The sequence below is a fragment of the Haemorhous mexicanus genome, chromosome 1 (genome assembly GCF_027477595.1).
Source record: "Haemorhous mexicanus isolate bHaeMex1 chromosome 1, bHaeMex1.pri, whole genome shotgun sequence".
In the NCBI taxonomy this organism is placed as follows: Eukaryota; Metazoa; Chordata; class Aves; order Passeriformes; family Fringillidae; genus Haemorhous; species Haemorhous mexicanus.
This window is the reverse complement of record NC_082341.1, coordinates 83,551,854-83,570,664: the sequence shown is the minus strand read 5'-3', so window position 1 is coordinate 83,570,664 and position 18,811 is coordinate 83,551,854. Positions and strand designations below refer to the sequence as shown.

The 18,811-nt window shown below is 37.5% G+C and overlaps 1 protein-coding gene across 10 annotated transcripts in view; it reads right to left on the bottom strand.

Moving 5' to 3' along the window:
- The window catches only part of SEMA5A (semaphorin 5A), a 320,230-nt gene that overhangs the window by 126,209 nt on the left and 175,210 nt on the right, over positions 1-18,811 (bottom strand). For all 10 annotated transcript variants that reach the window (XM_059854936.1, XM_059854946.1, XM_059854910.1 and 7 more), the window contains 2 exons: positions 13,779-13,877; positions 12,439-12,652 (listed from right to left, as the gene is read on the bottom strand). In XM_059854936.1, coding sequence (XP_059710919.1) covers positions 12,439-12,652; positions 13,779-13,877 — 313 coding nt within the window. The remainder of the gene's footprint in view (positions 1-12,438; positions 12,653-13,778; positions 13,878-18,811) is intronic.

Genomic DNA, 18,811 nt, shown 5'->3' with positions numbered 1-18,811 from the left:
TAATGGGTGGTAATTGATGGTGAATAAAAATGTGCTCAGAGGCTGTAATTAAAAGAAAAGAGAACTACACAAGAATAATTGATGGTAAGATAACTGCATTTCAACCCTATCTTGCTTAATGCTTTTGAGGGCATTATAGATTTCTTTCTTCTCATTTAAACAATTATTGAAAACTAATCAAAAAACTCACCAGAAAAAGGATCAAAAATCAGATGGTAATGAAGGAGAAATTAGAGAATTCATTAAAAAAAAAAATCTGTAAAGCAACAGATGGCAATACTTCTTGAAAGGGAAGGAAAAAAACGAACAGTGGATACCAAAGACAATAAACATGTGGTCTATTTCCTGAAAGGATTACTAGAACTGAGGAAAGTCCATGACCTTAGAAGAGGTTGACAACTTGACAAGTTCTTAAAGGAAAGATAAATTTGATATACAGATTTGTGAAGAAGAGCCCCACTTGTGAAAGGAACCATTTTAGAACACTGATACCTCTGAAAAACAAGGAAACTTTTGCCTCTATCTTCCCAAATTTTATTCTGAAGTGGAAAAAACAAATTTAAAAACTGTTTCAAAAAAAATCTGTTGTGAGGAATTATTTCAAATAAAATTAATAGATGAATATTTTTTGACAGATCTATTGTATAGAAAAAGGCCGCTGTAATTTGATGTAAGCATTTTACAGGAGTATCTCAAGCCTATCAGAACTTTGGAGGGGCACTAGAAAGGCAAGCAAGCCAGCACTGCCTCACAGCAGTCCAAACTGTCAGAAAACTCTTTTTCAAAGACCAGATCCCAGCTAATGTGGCCTCTTGTGCTGCTTCCATCTCTCTCTGCTGCGCTGAGAGTTCCCAGGGCAGGTTTTTGGCAGCAATGATTATGAGCTGCCTCAGATGTATAAAGCTGAGCAGATCCAATAGTGCTCTCACTCCTCCCTGTAACTTTCACCCTCTATTTTATGAAGTGCTTCCTTGAGAGCAGTCTGGAACACACCGCTTTTTTTCCACATTCAGAGCTGCACAGGTATTTTGCTGGCAGATCACAACTCAACAATTGTAAGAAGATGTTGGTGTCTTGAGCCTTCATAAGTTGCATACTATCAGTGCATTTGTATCTTTTAACAAAAAGGAATAAAAAAGGCAAAATAGTTGGACAGGACTTATATAATAAGAAATAAAATTACATTGACAATATACAAAGAATTGAACTAAACTATTAGTAATTTTAACCCTACCAGAACCTTAAATCTTCATTCCACATCTGCATAAAACTTTCATTACAACAGAGATTTTTGCTTCAAAGGCTTCAAAGGCTTCAAAAACCTACTGTGCAAATACTCAAAATCAATTTGATCCACCCACAAAAAATATTTTGTACAAACATTAAAAAAAGAAGGCCCTGCTTTGCCATCACACCTGAAGATCCATCTCACTGGAGGCCCACTGATATAAAAAGGTATCTACATTGGCACCACAGAATCTCACTGTACAGTTAAAAAAAACACTATTGGATTCACTCAGCATAAGGAATGATGAATTACAAAAAAAAAACAGACTTCACAAACTATAGGAGTAAAAATAATAAGAAATGCATTCAGAATGTATGCAGGGCTCTTGAAAATCCATGTCAACCTTTCAAAAGACAGTATTTTAAAGTTGAATTGATAATCATAATGGATTTATAAAAAATACCTAGCACTCATATTTCATGGTTTCAAAACTGAGAAACAATAGATACAACTGCAAACACCTATCCTTTATCTATAATGAACCAATGAAATTGTGACCTGCTGTTGAAACTTGTGAAAACTGCTTTTGTTTGCATTAAATGTAATAATCTCAGTGTTACCTTAGGGAATTCAGTGGATATGGAAAGATTATCATGTCAGACTTTATTTCATCCTCTCTTTGAGAAAAAATTAACAGGGTAACTTCAAAACTTCAAAGGAAAAAGTAGCATCTCAACTAGGAAAAATCAGTGCTTATGTGTCCAACTATTGTGTTGTGAACTGCTATTTGTTGACATGGAAGCTTTACCATGTTAGTTTTTAATGCAGCAAATGAAGTGAATCTCCTGTTTCATGCTGACTTTGCAAATAGCTCTTGGAAGGGCAAACACATCTCATTTCTGATTTATCAGATCACCACAACAAGTGCAAGGATTCAAAAATGTGGCACAATACAGCTAGTACGAGAATGTCAACCCGTAATAATGTCACAAATATTATATACAACCTCTATAGGGTTTTTTATATACTCAATTTATGGATGTGTCAGGCTGACTAGACTTTCCCAAATTAAATGGAACCAATGTAATCAGGAAAGCAAGAAAATGACTGTCAGTGTGACCCAAAACGTATCTCCAGTGTACATCATGGAGCGGTGCTACACAGAGCACCAGCCCAAGCACTGAAAGCACTGGGTGGCTACTTAGTGCTGCCCCTGGGAAAACACACTACTCTGCTATTTCTGAAGTTTGCTTGCTCAGCACAAATCCTGGGAATTTCTACAATTTCCTTCAGAAAGCAGTGTGAGCACTGCCCAACAAGGATGCTTCCCCACAGACTCTTCTAAGTTACTGCAAAAAAAGACAACTCAACCATATCAAGCCAAGATAGTGCTTCAACCAGAAATAATATTATTGCTTTTCTGAAGGCTGGAGACAAACCCACATTTTCTGGGGAGCACAGTCTCTGTTCTTAATGTGAAAGTATTTAACAGGAAGACACAATGATTATTTAGATTTTTTCTCCCTTTCCACCCACCAAAGGTGTCATGCATAGCTTATTTCCTGAGCCTTTTTCATTTAGTGGTGTGGATACACTCTGAGGGGTAAAAGGATGAGAGGAACTGTACAGGAATTTTTCTGTGGATAGAAATGGCAAACAGGAACATAAAAGAGCTCCCTGAAAGCATCTGAGATAGTCTTGGCCTCTTCTTGCTGTTTGAACTTAGGAGCCAGAAAGTACACTTGTGCTCTTCAATCCGTATAACTTCACTTCTGAAGCAATCTAACATGGTTTAATTTACATAGTTAGTGGATGTTACTGCTTCCAGAGCGAACCAAATTACAGGAAATAGAAAATACTTTCCTAAAGGAGGTAACAGCAATTAATCTTAAGGATTTAAAGGTCCAAGGCCTACTCTAAGCAAGTAAGAGATGTGACTTCCACTGACTGTCCCTGCGAGATGTGACCAGTCACATCTGAAGTGCAAGGCTTTTGAAGACCCAATCAAAAGTGAAATTAACCCCAGAAATGTTGAAAGAAAGCTGAAATATTATTTTTTTTCTGATTTAGACACAGATTAGATAGATTATATATGTATATATGCACACAATATAAGACACACACAAAGATATATGAATAATTAATATATTCAAGACCTTAGGAGTCTAGATACTGCTCTAATGTTGAATGACATCTCTCTGGAACTTGTTCACTTGTTCAGTGACCTCACTAGATCAATGTATCACACCACACTGTTGATCTCTAAAGACCCATTTCTTCCAAATAATTGTATTCAGCCAAATGCTTAATAGCATTTAAATTCTAGAAAGATGCATTTGAGGCTTTTTGAATAAACTTCACATTTTACCTAGAAATGCTCTTCAAATGGGACACTTAAAGCAATGGAAAGAATTTAAGCTTCAGATGTGCCAGTCGTCATTATTTCCTTTCATCTTATTAACATAATCAAAAAAGTCCAGTTGCAGTTGCATTCTGCCATCTCTGGATATTTATTAAGGATATTCATTTAGTTGTGGCCCTTTGCAGCTGTTGGGAAAAAAAGTACAGACCTTGCATTAGGCTGGTCAAGGCATCACTGCTCCTGAAGGTTTAGGGACAACTTTTCTTCACAGACTAAAATTTTGCTACAGCATTATATGTCTCAAAAGTACCTTGTGGTCATCACAGCAATATCCATCCTCAGAAGCTGAACTGTAAAATGTTAAGTCCTGTATGAAACTGCTGGAAATGGTTTATTAATAGCTATTTTTCCTCTGTTTCACAATTACCTATGATGCCTGCTAAAAATGCCAATCTGCCATAGAGTAGCTGACTACCAATCTATTTTGACTATTTCCTTTGCAGTGCCTTAGCTCTCCATGATTTCTTTTACATTCTTTTCCTTTTGCTAAATTGAATATTTTATAGGTATGGAAGAGCAAGGACAGCAAAATACACTAAAACTGTGTATCCCAGACTTTTTTTTTTCCAATCTTCTCTTATATTGCTGATAGATTTTATAATACAATTCAGCATAATCATAAAAGTGGATGCTCACTCATTACATTTTACTGATGTACTCTAATAAATTCTGAAATGCAATTATTTCTTTTCTGAAAAATTGTTTTCAAATATGGTATTACAAAATTCCTTGTTTTATTTCCTGCTGTTTATTTTAAATAAATCTCCTTCATTTTCAAGGTAAAGCGTTCTTACATGTATAATACTTTGCAATTTATTATATCATTTTGCTGATGCAAATTTGCCAGTGGCAAACTTAGTCACAGCAGTCATTTTTTACTCTAACCTAATGCTTAGTGAAGCCCTTGAAAGTCACACCTGGAGGTGGATTTTGTCACCTACATTCAGTGGACAGACACCTTGCAAAGCTGTATACGGAAGGGCGGGGGGTAAGTGCGAAAAATACATAGGGATTTGTTTAATTCACTCTAAACCTGTAGAAATCTGGAGTATGGGGATCTATCAAAAGATCTAGAAGTTTGGATGGTTACTTAAAATTGAATCCAAAATTCCAGATACAGAGGAATCTAGTGCTCTTTAAGGAGATTTTGCCAACCAGCTGTTATGGTATGGAAAGAAAACCCAATTATGATGACTTACCCATTTCTCCCCAGATATTTTCACTGACAATTTTTTTCTTTTCTCTGTTCTAGTCTTGCAGGGAAGGAGACAAGTAGAGAGACTTTCCCTGCAGACTTGTTCATTTGGTTTGCATGGCCAAGCTTTGGTGGGGGGGCTACAGGGGTGGCTTCCATGAGAAGCTGCCAGAAGCTTTCCCCAAGTCCAGCTCTGCCAATCCCTGGCAGCTCCAACAGATGGACATGCCACTGGCCAATGGGCCGCTGGGACAATTAGAAATGCTGGTAATGCCTCTGTGATAACAGATATAAGAAGAGAGAAGAGATATGGCACAGCTGTAGTTGTGGCCACAGAAGAGAGGAGTCAAAGAATGTGAGAGAAGCAGCCCTGTGGACACCAAGGTCAGTGGAGGGGGGAAGGGGGGCAGGAGGTGCTGCAGGTGCCAGAGCTGAGATTGCCCTCCAGCTGAAAGTGAAAACCGTGATGAAGGAGCTGTGCCCCTGCAGCCCATGGAGCTCCACAGGGATGCAGAAATCCACCTGCTGCGTGTGGAAGAGCCTCATGCTGGAGTGGGTGGATACCTGAGAGGAGGCTGTGACCCCATGGAAAACCCATGGAAAGCAGAGCCCAGACTGGAGCAGCCGGTCCTTGAAGGACCACACCCTGTGGAAGAGTGACCCACACTGCAGCAGTTTGGGGAGGACTGTTGCTTGTGGGGTGGACTCACACTGGAGAAGTTCATGGAGAACTGTCTCCTGTGGGAAGGACCCCACAGTGCAACAGGGAAATGACCCCTCACCCTCAGTAGAGGGAGAAGCCACAGGTGATGAACTAGCCGTAATCCCCATTCTCTGTCTCCCTGTGCCACTGGGGTAGGAGGTAGGCATGGGGAGAAGGTGGAGGGTTTTAAGGTTTTATTTTACTTTTATTATGCTGCTCTGATTTTGTTAGCAATGAATTCAATTCATGTCTCTAATTTGAGCCTGTTTAGCCCATGATGATATTTGGTGAGTGATCTCTCCCCATCCTTAACTCATGAACCCTTTTGTTATATTTTCTCTACTCCATCCAGCTGTGGAGTGAGAGAGGCTTTGTTGGTGAGTGCCTGGAATACAGACAGCATCAACTCATTCCAACATGCTCCTCTTTTACTTTTTCTCCTCTTTTTTCTCATAATAAAAAGGAAATCAATTTCATAATCATCCTCTTCCCCCTTCACCTTAAGGCTTGGTATGTCTGCTGTTGAAATTCCATCTCTACTTCCAATATTTCTGTCACAGAATCACACAGAATCAAAGAATGAGTCAGGTTAGAAGGGTCATCTCACTCAGCCTCCCTGCTCAAGTCAGGTCATCCTAAAGTACATTGGTCAGGATTCTGACTGGGCTGTTCTTGAATATCCCCAGTGAATCAAACTCTACAACCTCTCTGGGTCTTGTGTTCCAGCGCACAGTTACTCGCACAGTAAAGACATTATTCCTCATATTCAGGTAACCTTTCAGTCCCCTCCTTTCTTTGATAAATGCTGGTTTTCATATGTTCATGTTCCCTGAAATTTGATATTTTCCACCTTCCCCTGACTGAGATGCATTTCAGTCCTAAATTCTTTCATTCTCTCTGGGTCACTGTGTACCACAGCTGTGTGCATTAATGAGGATCACACTCCTGTTGTGCCTCTCTGAAATTGGGAATAGATGATCTGCTTGCAGCAGTGTCCTCCTTCCTCATTCAGCCTCTCTGATTAGCACCTGACATGAGCAGGCTAGATGAGATACAAAAGAATAAGCTCTGTCCTCAATAGCCTCTATGTGTTTTTAATAAATGGTAGGCGGACCTGGCTGTTTTACCTAGGGTACAAAAGAACTAAAAATACCCTCACTCCGTGGGTACTGCTTGTTGTCTACCATTTCAAACAGGTAAGGAAATGCCATGGAGGTGTTTTGTAATAACTTAGTCTGGCACAGGAAAAAGGAAATTTTAGGGGAGGCACCTCCACTTCACACCAACTTACTGCTCTCCTACACTGTCACTGACATCAGGGAGAAGATGTTCGAATTTGAAAGGAAAAACACAGCTTAACTGCTCAAATTTTTCCTCTGGTAACTGCTCCAGTAAAGAAGCCTAAGGACAGGTTTCAAAACCAGCAGGCATTTTCTCTCCTATTTTAGGATACTGGCAAAAATTATGATATACACAAAGAAAAGAACAAATTTTATGTGTGGCAGAACCTAAGAAATATAATTATTTATCTTCTTGCAAAATAAGCAAAACTGGCAGAATATTCTTTGCATATTTTCAGTCAGGACTCTTATCTGAAAGAGTACATTGCACATTCAAGCACCCACTGGTTTTGAGTTACATGAAATATTACATAATAAAGAAAAGCTTGCACTAGGTAATTACAAGGCTTTTCATTAAAACCCAGAAAAATGAAAGGATAACACTGAATTATTATAGCCATTTCCATTAATCCTTAAAAACAAAATTGAAAGAATTAATTTTTATTCTTAGATCATAAATTCTCTCTACACATCCTACTAGTAGCAAAGTTATAAAAAAAAATCTGCTAACAAACAATAATAGGCATTGATTCAGAGCTGTATTAAATCCCACTAGCCAAACCACCTTTGTAAGAATTTTACTCTTACTATTACTTGTGAAGACTAAAAGTATCTGCTCTGGATTAATAATCTTTTTATTAGTGTTTTTAAGAAAGTGATCTCAGAAGAACCATTGTAGTAAGAATATCTAATAACCAAATGCTTAGGACAGAAAAAGGAAAAACAGTAATATTATGTCTACCAGTAAAGCAGAACAAGCCAAACATCCATCTCCTCAGATGGAAAGGCTTCTCATTTGGAAGTGATTTATTTTATTTTATTTTATTTTTATTTTATTGCTACATCTGATCCAGGATTAATCTTTAATCGTCTATCATCTGCCCACTGATGAAACGTTGTGACATTTAGAACACAGATTTTGTTTATTTAATATGTTCCAATAGCATCTAGCCTTGCATGTCCAGGGTAAAGAACACAGCTGAAATAATTTCAGGATAGTAGGAGACCCATGCAATTGTAAGGAAAGGCATTTGACAAACTATGAAACCAAATGTTGTAGTGTTTCTTTGTGTGATGAAACAGACAGGGATTTCCTTTTCTTTTTTTTTTTTTTTTCTTTTTTTTTTTTTAATGTTTTGCCCTTTTATTGGCTGAGGGAAGCAAACAGACTAAGGCCAACTTTCACACTGAGGTATCAGATAACATTTAGTGATTTAAAGAGGTGTATTGAAAGGAGAAATACCTTTGCTAACTGTAAATGCTGGACTACAGAAAAGGTTTCTAAGTTTAAACACTGAAGGCTTTTCATTGCCAGCCTGGATGCACTGCAACTGTGGACTGCAAATATAACTATTACATTTACTTCTGCTCTCTAGAGAAAACTGTGACAAATTCTGCCCCTGCTGCACTTTGCAGATCAACTCTACAGTAAAGTCTAATTAGAAACTATATCAACTCCAGATGTCATCTAAACATTGTTACACTGACAGCTTAAAGACACTGAAACACACAGCGTGCCAGCTTAATGAAAGAGTAATTTATTTTTTATCATTTAATAATGTCTAAAGCAGACTGGTAAGGCGGGCTATTCTTCTTATGAAACACTACAAGGGAAATTTCAAAACATTCCAGCAACATGTTGCCCTTTACTGACCTGAGCAGCAGGCTGAAGCTCAGGGTCTTGCTGACTGCTTTGGTCAGGAGAAGAAATCAGTGGGAGAGATGTCCGCTTTAGACATAACCCTCAGTGTGTGCTCTATCACCTCAAATTGTTTCTCTTGAGCACAGAAACACTTGAACATGGATTCAGAGAGAAAGAGAGGGTAGGCAGCAGAACAGGACAAGTTACAGAAAAAATTACTGGTGAGCAGTCCTTCCACTTTCTTCATCTGTTTGTGCATATATCCATATTCATGGGAGTAACTTCATGCATTACTTTTTCCTTTACATGGGAAAAGACATGGCCAAAATATGACATCATGGGAAGGAGAGTTTGGTTCTCTATTTCACATTTGCAGGCTTACTAGCCTGCAGCCAGCAGGGCTGTTGGACGGGGAGAGAGGTGGTTTGCAGCTCCCTTTAACTCCTCTGGGTGATCCTGCTCCCTTTGAGAGCAGTGATGTAGGTGCTAAGTGCTGACAGGGCTGGCAAGAGGATCACACAGAGGCTGTCTCTCCCTGCATGGTCACTTGATAAATTCCTTGTGAGCAACCCAATCCCTGCTGAACTAAGGTGAGTGCTACTACAGTAGCCTGGTGCTTCAGTGGCATCTCATCACAGAGACAAGTTGAATTTCTGCTTGGTTACAACTGTGGTCAAAAAACTGCTCATTGCCTTTGGGCCAGCTGCATTTGGTGTTCTCTACAGGAGCACCAGGAAGACAGAAATAGCATTGATAAACAGAACATCAATTTCTTTTCCTAGAAGCAGAGGGAAGTTCTGAAGTGAAAAAAAATAAAAGGGAATGGGTGAACTTATTCAGAGATATTCAAGATATTTAAAGATGCCACCAGATGCTTCTTTCCTCCATCAATGAAGACAACATGACCATGCACACTCTAAAATTTTCCAAAACAGGAAAAACTTTAGGGAAGTGTACAGATATCTGTAACATTTGGTGAACAGTCATTTCTGAAAATAAAAATTTTCAAACCAGTCAAAATTCAGGGAGTTCAATACTGAAGCATGTTGTCTAGCAGGTGAACAAACAGTAAATTCAGAGAGCCCCAAAGATGGTTCCACAAAAACTAGCTTCAGTCAAAAACAGGGTTTCTGTGTTGGCAGTGCTGCTGTGCTGTCCATCTAACTTTTTGGATTTGTGCCTGTTCAAATTCTTTGTGCTTCGCATTAATTTACCTTTCCCCCTTCAGTTATCTTCTCTCAGCATACTTCTGTAGCTTAAATTAACAAATACGCTGAGTAATTAACACATCTAACTGAACTAACCAACTCTTTGTCCCCCCAGATAACTGAGTCTTGAGTGCATCAGGAAAATGATAATTCAGAAATGAAAGTTCCCTGATTTCTCCATAACCTTCTAATATTAAGCAACTGATCATAATGATGCTCAATGAATAGCTGCTAACTTATGTAACTTGGCTAATGTGGATTGTTTCCAGGCCTGTCAAGCCCTCAGTAGAAGGCAGGATCCGACAATAAACAAGTGACTCTGGCTGAATCAGAACAAATGGGGAACTCGGGTCAGCAATGTAAATGTATTTTATTGGTGAAATCTGTGATTCCAGAAGCAGAAATCACATCATGGTAATATGGGATCTCACACAAGCCACCTGACACATCAGCTCCATTTTCCCCTCCAAGACTGTATATCATTGTTCCTGTGATCACAGACCTTCTGGCAAGTAAGATTAGGAACAAGTTTTCTCCTGTGATGAAGATTCAGAGCTTTTCAAGCCAAGATCCTGCACCAAAAGGTACAGTGAACAACAAGAGCAGACTGCCTCAGCATATAGGCATGTCATTTTTGCCTGACTGATGGGATTGAAGATCTCCAAATTTGCTGTGCTAGCCACTAAAATCAACAATGTCTTTACTGCATAGCAATAAAGCACAGAACGAGATAATCAGCTGTGTGTTTCAGAGTACAACCATCACCCCCAGAGATGATTTGATTTGGTCCAACATGATTCACAGAGCAGAAAATCTAAGTGAGAAAAAACAGGGTGCTTCCAAGGAAAACTTAAGAATTGGAAACACTGACAGATGCATGCACACGAGCACCTCAAATGAATTACAGTAACTGTGAGCTACTGATGCATAACAGATATTGACTAGGGAGCTTCCATTCCAGTTGATGCCTTACTTTTCTTGCAGGATTATCGATCTGTGTTACTTTCTCAGTGAAAGCAGAAAAATCTTCCCTTCAATCCAAGCACTGAAAACTAATGCAGCTTCTTGGCACTGAATCATAAAAGCACGCAAATTGACATAAAAGCAGATGAATCCCCAAGTCAAGCAGATGAATCCCTCATTCCTAGCTACCCCAGAAAATAATAACCCCTTCCTTTAATATAGTCGACTGGGCTCCTTTCAGTCTTTTATTGGACTTACTTTATCTGGCTCCAATTACAAAACTCATCTTGTTCTTCCTCCCCAAAGATAAAAGCTACAGTTTCCTGGTAACTTAATTATAAACAGTTTTGAGTCAGAAGAATGAACTCTAACAAAGAATGTATGAGTACATCTGAAGCTTTTAATAGACAAAATGTGAATACAGTGAATATGATTAATTAGAGAAACCTAGAGGGGATTTTAGCATGCCTTTGCCATAAAAATATCCAGTTAAGCTGCAAATTCTGTGTGAAGACTTTTTTACCTTTGACAAAAGCACACAGGTGGGGCACAGCAATTAGTTCCAATACCAAGCTGAGTGGACCAAGGGTGCCTGACCAGGGATATACATACAATGACTTCATCTTTCCCCTCACTTCTTTTGCACTGCTATAATTGTTATGTTGCACACAATTTAGGACTTTTTTTGTTGCTGATAATTAACATTCTAAAATCATCCAGCCTTTAGAAAAGGTCACAAATTTCTGTGAGCTACCTCTGCTGGGTACATTGTTCAAATAAAATAAACCAGACATATAACCACAATTCAGCATCCACATTATATGAGAATGGATATTTTCAAAATAAAATCTGTTACTTGCAGCTGACCAAATGTTCTGAAGCTAGAAGGATTTATATTTATATTTAATTTCCAACATGAGACTAATCTCATCATAACATGAAATGTACTGTAGGAATAGTGACTGTTGTGCCACATAACCATAACATGTATTATGAGTTTTTATTTTTTTTCTTCTGGAACAGGCAAATTATAATATATATAATTTCACACTTTATGTTTAATAATATTTTTCATTTTGGAAGAATCTGCTTCCTTTTTTTTTTTTTGTAATAAACAAAATGGCAACTCAGTTTGTCACATCTCAGAAATCCCTGCCTGTTTGCAGCTTCTCCCAGCTGGAAACCCTCATCATGTGATTAACATCCTTGAAACAAAATTGACTGCTAAACACAATTTTATGATATGTTTTGTAAACTATTATCTATCCTTTAGCTATAATAAGTGTCAAAAATGTCAGTCTGCCACCTAAGAAGCTTGAAAAACAAACTTTTTCCTCTTGTCAAGGCTGAACCTGCAGGGAAAGCCAGGAGAATTCAGTCCATTCTAAACTGTTTACTTTCTGCCTTAGGTTTTTGAGAGACTCAGAAGAGAGTACTCAATGCAAGCTGCTGCTCAAAGCTGACTCAGCTTTGCCATGTAAAAGCACTGTATGTGCATCTCAGCCCTGTGCCTGCAAAAATGACATGTATTTAAGGGCACATCTACAAGCTTCAGCTATATTAACTAAATTCTATAGTACTCACACTTGTAAAATAATATATAAAAAAAGCAAAATAACTTTGAAATTTAATAAGCAATACTCCAAAAACATTCAGATTCTCAGAATGGAATTTCAATACCATGAGTATGATGAACATGAATTAAAAAGATGAGTCTCACAGTCCATCAGCACTCACCATTCAGCCACTTGGAGTTGTACTGGGCAGTTCGGAGAGGAGGAAGGGCCCCCAGACTTCGATAAATAGCAGGATCCCTTCCTGGAAAATCCATGGCTGTAGCAGCATATAATTCTCCACTGGAAGTGAGAAGAGCAGTGGAATTGTGCTGGGGACTGTAGGGACAACGAGCCATGCCACTGATTTGGTCATGTATCTCTGTCAAGTTGCTTAACTGTAAAAGAATTAGAAAACGGGATTAAAATTACCTGAAAATTATCATTTCAGCCAAGCTGCATCCATCCAAGCAAAATCCTATGACAAACACCTGTTATCTACTTTATTTTTGTGTGTAGCCAACCTCTACATCAATCTGAAATTATCTTATAGCAAGTCTTATTTGTAATGTTGTCAGATCTCACTTTTGCCATTTTGATATGTAAAGCATACATGTCACTCATTATCCACCATGCCTAAATGTTTTCTATTAGAAGGGGCTCAAAAATTAGTTACCTCTGCAAAGACTGCTATTATGAAAAATAAAACCAAACCTGATAGCAGAATCAATACAGCATCCACAACAGCAGACAACAACAACAACAAGAATCTATTATTTGTTTTGTTGTTTGTTTTAGGAAAAAAATCTCACATGAAAAATGAGAGTAAGAAAAGGAGCTTTCCAACTCAGCAGAACCAACTCTGATTTAGTTGCCCAAATACTTTCAGCCACAAACCACAGCATGATGCTAATATGCTCTTTGAAAATAAAGGTGCAATGTGTTTTAATATAATAAATCTGCCAATGAATTTTTTTGTAATACAGCTGTTCTTTGTATGTAAGTGATTCTCCTGTCCTGAAACAAATAGGCAGCCTAGTCCAAACAGTGACATTTTTATACTTATTATGACTATAACTGATGCTACAATTAGGCTTTTTTTGAACATTGACAGATCTCAGTCAAGATTTCTCATTCTCACCAGACAGAAATCACTAAAACAGGTACTTTCCATTCTCCAGAACTACACATACACAGAATGCAGCTACCCAACCACATTTCATAACTAAACCTATTGATGCCAATCAAACCTGACAGAGGCAGAAGTCTTATAAACACACAGGGTTCATAAAAATTGGCATGTAGGAGGAACTACTATTCCTGCCACAGCTGAGGAAAAGAGTGCAAAAAAGAGATTGGTTAGCTCTTCTTTTTGGCTTGCCGCCAGCTAAATCAGCCTTTTACACATCAGCTCACCCATCAATACCCAAACAGCCATCTCTCAGCCACATCATGCTCTGCCTTTTAATCTGCTGGCTCAGAGCAGGGACTCCAGCTTGTGGGGTAAAATATTTTAACTCTTACTGTGCGATTGGTGCAGATAGGAGTGAATGCGTTGGTTCCACAGGTAAAGAGATGGTTGCCTCCAACAAGAAGCACTCGAATGTAGTTCTGGCATTCCTCCTGCCACACAGAAAACAAAGAATATATTCAGGCATACTGCAGAGTACAGAGGAGACTAATAACACTTTGCTTTCCATGGTTATTTATTAAAAAAAAAAAGTTTTAGGTAAACAAGGCTTAAGCACACCTGAGTTAGCAATTACAATATGCATAGATTTCTTATTCACACACATGCATCCACCAACCTTTCTGAAAAGTTCTTAATAGGATAAAAATAAACCTCTCTAGTACTGAAGATTTCCTCTCAGGATATATTTCAAAGACTTCGCTAAATTTTGAACTGGTAGTTCAGATAGATGATCTGATAAAGGCTGACTTAAATAATACAGTACTGTCTCAGGAGATCAGATGTTGACTTCAAATACAGATTAGGCCAAGAAAGGAAGTTGTGAGAAAAACGGGAAAGCGCAGGTTGTCAGTAACAAAACTATAGTAAGACTAGTAAAAACAAAATTCTTGAAATGCTCTGATGTGGATTTGTTACCGCTAATTTCATAATTTACCCTGTTTTATTAGAAGTGTCTCCTATAAATTCAAAATTTGTCAAAAAAATTCATTACCACAATACAAAGATGCTCACCCTGAGGAATAATTTGACATGTTTTTTACCCCATCAGGATGGGTGAAGGTTTTGTGATGTTCATCTCATTCCACGAGCTAGAAATCAACAGCAATTTCTACTGTTAATTCAAACAGAAAGCTTTGTCCTGCCATACTAAAAATCTCCCAGAACTGTATGAGAAAAAATTCAAACACTCCTCTTGAGAAAAATGAGTATCTGTATCCAATAAAATGATCAACAATATGTTTGGAGAAAACAAAGTTTCCTGAAAACTTACATTTGAATGCTCTCTAGCATTCACCACAAGATAGTCTCATAAAAAGTCTGAAAAAAACCTTGTGAAAATACAGCTATTCAATTCTAGCGGATATTAAGTGAAATCATGTAAGTAAATCCATACAAGAGTAATAGCAAAGAAGCCCCATTATCTGGCCTACAGTTTTATTAAATGGATTGCTTGTTTATCTTGAAAATAGACTCTCATCCTGGAAGACAACAAATATAATCCTAAATAAATTGAGCAGGCACAAAATAGACTGCAAAAGAAGATGGGGAAAATACTTTAAAGGTTTCTGAGAAATCTTTTACAATTTATCTTCTATGCCTTTCCTCATAAAAGTCAAGTTAAAAATAAATTCAAAAAAACCTGTAAAATCTCAGGAAAGAAATTGCCTCTTGGAAAAAATACCTCTCAAACTAATTTGCTTTAGTTTCTTGTGAAAAAGTAGCTTTTAAATGCTTTTCTTTGAGTCTTTAAGGGAAAGGTACAAATAGCTTAGAAGTAAGATTTGATTCCTATTGGGTAAAAAAAAAGAAGTTTTTATATTGAACTTTAAAAACTGTCATCTTAATATTCTTTAAGCCACAATGAAGCTAATACACAACCATATAACTGAGTTGGGCAATGCAACAAGCCATTAAAAAAGTAGTTATTTCACAACTTGGCAGTGTTGGTAGTTTTGGCAGTTTCCTTATCAGACTGCTTTAACTCAACTGGGAAAAAAACCCAAAAGAACACAAAAGCACTAGAAGGTAATTTATTGGGGGGGTTGTTTTTTGGTTTTTTCATTGGAAGGTTGCTCAAGGAAGTTCCCAGAATGTAAAACAGTAATTTATTCACTGGTCTATTTCCATACTGCCCTTTGCAACAAGGCATGGAATGTACGTGTAGGAAAAATAAGTGGGTTCTGACATTACAACCCATCCAACATCTCCTCTTCATGTTCCAGATCTCGCTGAAATAGTGTCATTTCCAAATTACTTGCACACTGATCACCCACTCATTTGGTTCAAAAATAATGCTAATTTCTTAAACTCTGACATTCTTGGGAATCACAAGATTCTTTCTTTAATGTTCCCAAGTCCTGTGCCAACTAAACAACAATCCATATTGCAACCAGGCAAATAAGACATCTCAAATGGAATTCTTGTTGGGATCACAGTGCAAAAAATGGAAAATTAAATAATATCTGTTTTAATTGGCTACTTTGTTAATCTGAAAAAAAAAATCCCCATTAATGCAAAAGAAAATTTTAAAAAATTGACCGTGAATAAAATTATCACCACCCAAAACATACTGAAAAAGGACTTCACTATTTAGTCATTTGAATTGTTCAGAGGTACTTTTCTACCTCTGAAGTCAAATTTGGCAGTACTGGTTCACTTCTGACACATGCAAAAATGAGATGCATGTTGTAGAAGTGGCAAAGGACTTCAAACCCAAGGATATTTTAGGTTGGGGGTGGTGTTAGGTTTGGTAGCCATCTTTTATGTAGTCTTATGCTCCAGTTCATCACAACCTCTATGTTGTATATACTCTCCTATTTGCCTATAAAAATATATCTGAAATAAAGAAATACATTTAGAAAGTACTTTCTACTTTTCTTTATCAGCATATCTCAAACAAAATATTACTATTAGAAACAATTCAGCTGCCAAGTATTCTGGGGAGTTACTTTAGACTACCTTGACACTCCAAGATCAATCTGACTGCAAGATAATTATCCTCTTGCAGCAATATTTCTTGTATAGGTTAATATTTTAAAGATACCTCCATTTAATTTTAAATACTTTTATTGAAAGTTCAGATACTAACACACAGCCATTAGAATCTTAAATAAGCAAGAGATGGGACTCAATTTCAATTAGCATTATTTTTTTTACCTCTCATTGGTTTGGCATTCTCAACAAGTGCATTTATATTTTTTCTTTCTAACATTCCCTACCACAAGTGTCAGTATAAATAGGAAAATTTATTCTCTTAATTTTTTCTGGTGTTTTAGATTTCTACATGCTAATGCATGCCAGCCAGGAGGACACAATTTTGCATGGCTCACTCTTGGAGCCACTAGCTATTCAGGCAAAAGTCTAAATTGGTAGATGAATGTCTGAAGTCTGAGTAACAAACATCAGCCTTCAAAAAGTCAAGTGCACATTACACTGTCAAATGTGACAGATGTCCCTGTATATTCTCCCCTTCAGCTCTTTTCCCTCCTTGGCTTCTAAAGCATAAACCTCAGAACAACTGATAACAGCCACAGGCAAAAATTCCGTGCAGCTTTTTTCTCAAGAACAAAAAAAGAGTCCTGTTTCACTGACCATTATCTCAAAACTACTTGAGTTGCTTCAGGATTCAAAGCCACCTTCTGGTTTCAGGGCACTCATTCCATCAGTTAAAGTGACATTCAAGCAATGAGTTCAGGTTTTGCCACCTGAACTTATTGCCCTCGTGCTGCTCTGTGGTCAGCAGAGCTTCTGCAGAAGTCAGGATCCGAATGAATAACCTACCCACAGCTATCCCTGCAATCCTCATCTCTCCTTTGCCACAGTCTAGGCTGGCCTTAGCATTTTGACTCCAGTCTTTCCTGTGTCTTCCTATAGTTACAGGTGTCTGTCCTGAAATCTGAATTCACCTGAAAAATGTTACAGAAATGCAACCCCCAGCAACTCATCAATTTGGGCTGCATTTATTTATACAACAGGTAAGCAATCAAGTTTTTCTGATGACAGTAACTTGAATTGTGTTGGCAGAGATTTCCTATAAAGAGGCACAATGCAGGACTGGAAAGAATTCCTCCTGATCTGATAATTCCCAGTTTTTCCAAGGGAAGGCTCTGAATGCATCTCCTTCTACAGAGTGACCTTGCTTTAGTCTTGGAAAAGAGGCAATAAAAGCCAAACATAATTTTTCTATTCTTTCTCTGGTCATAAATTTATCTTTAATTTTAACCTTGACCACATCAGTGAAATCAGAAGAGGCATGAAAAGTTCAAAAAGACAGTTATAGTTCCAGCTGGGTAGGTTTTCTCAGGCAGTATCTCTGCATTCTCCAGCAACTCCCATATGAAGCTTTCAGGCCACAAAGTTTGCACACCCAAAAAAAAAAAACCAAAAAAAAAAAAACAAAACAAAAAAAAAAAAAACCAAAAAAAAAAAAAAAAACAAAAAAAAACCAAAACCCAAACAAACAAAAAAAACACCAAAAAAAAGCAAAAAAAAACCCCAACCCAAATGGTAACAATAAGAAGAGAATTATTTACTCCCAGCATTTTGAATGTAACGAAGACTAAACTCCTCTTCTAGATTGGGAATGAAGAACATGGCTATGGGTACAAATGAAATTTTTAGGCAAATAATAACAATACCAAGAAACAATCACAGAGGTCATTATTTGAATTGAGCATATACCATTTTACAGCAACAGCTTAACTTCCAATCATCATCTCTTCAAAAGGGTATGATGAGCATAAATGAAACTCGGCATGAATGAAAAACTACACTAAGGGCCATTTTTATATATGTATAACCAGTGTTGTGTATTTCTCCTAACGAAATTATTTACCAGCAACAGATGCTTTACACTGTTGAATCAAATGTGTGGTAACACTGTTGTCAACATATTATTCCAAAGTACACTGCTATAGCCTCGAATTTATAATTACTTCCATCCATCATGTTAGATCACAGTCACTGCACTATGACTTTCACATAAGCTGAATGCTGTGTTCACAGCCTTAAACTTGGAAAATCACTGTGAAATGAAGCCTTCTATATATGTTTAGTTACACACAGCATTCCTACCAGAAGAGTTTCTACTGTATATACCCCTTGATCAATGCATTGTGTCATTCTCTATGGACGCTTGACCATATTTCCTTACTTCCAAGTGTTGTCATATGAAAGCTGAGGATAAAGACTTGAGGGATATATTGAAGCATAAATTTTCTAGGGAAAAATAACAACTTAGAAAATTAAACATTTCCTTAAAATACAAGGTTCCAAAAGTCCTTTCTTTTCTATACCTCACAATGCAACATGGCCCTGCTTCAGAAGTGAGGCCATTCTTCCTCAGAAGTTTATCTCAGAAGTACAA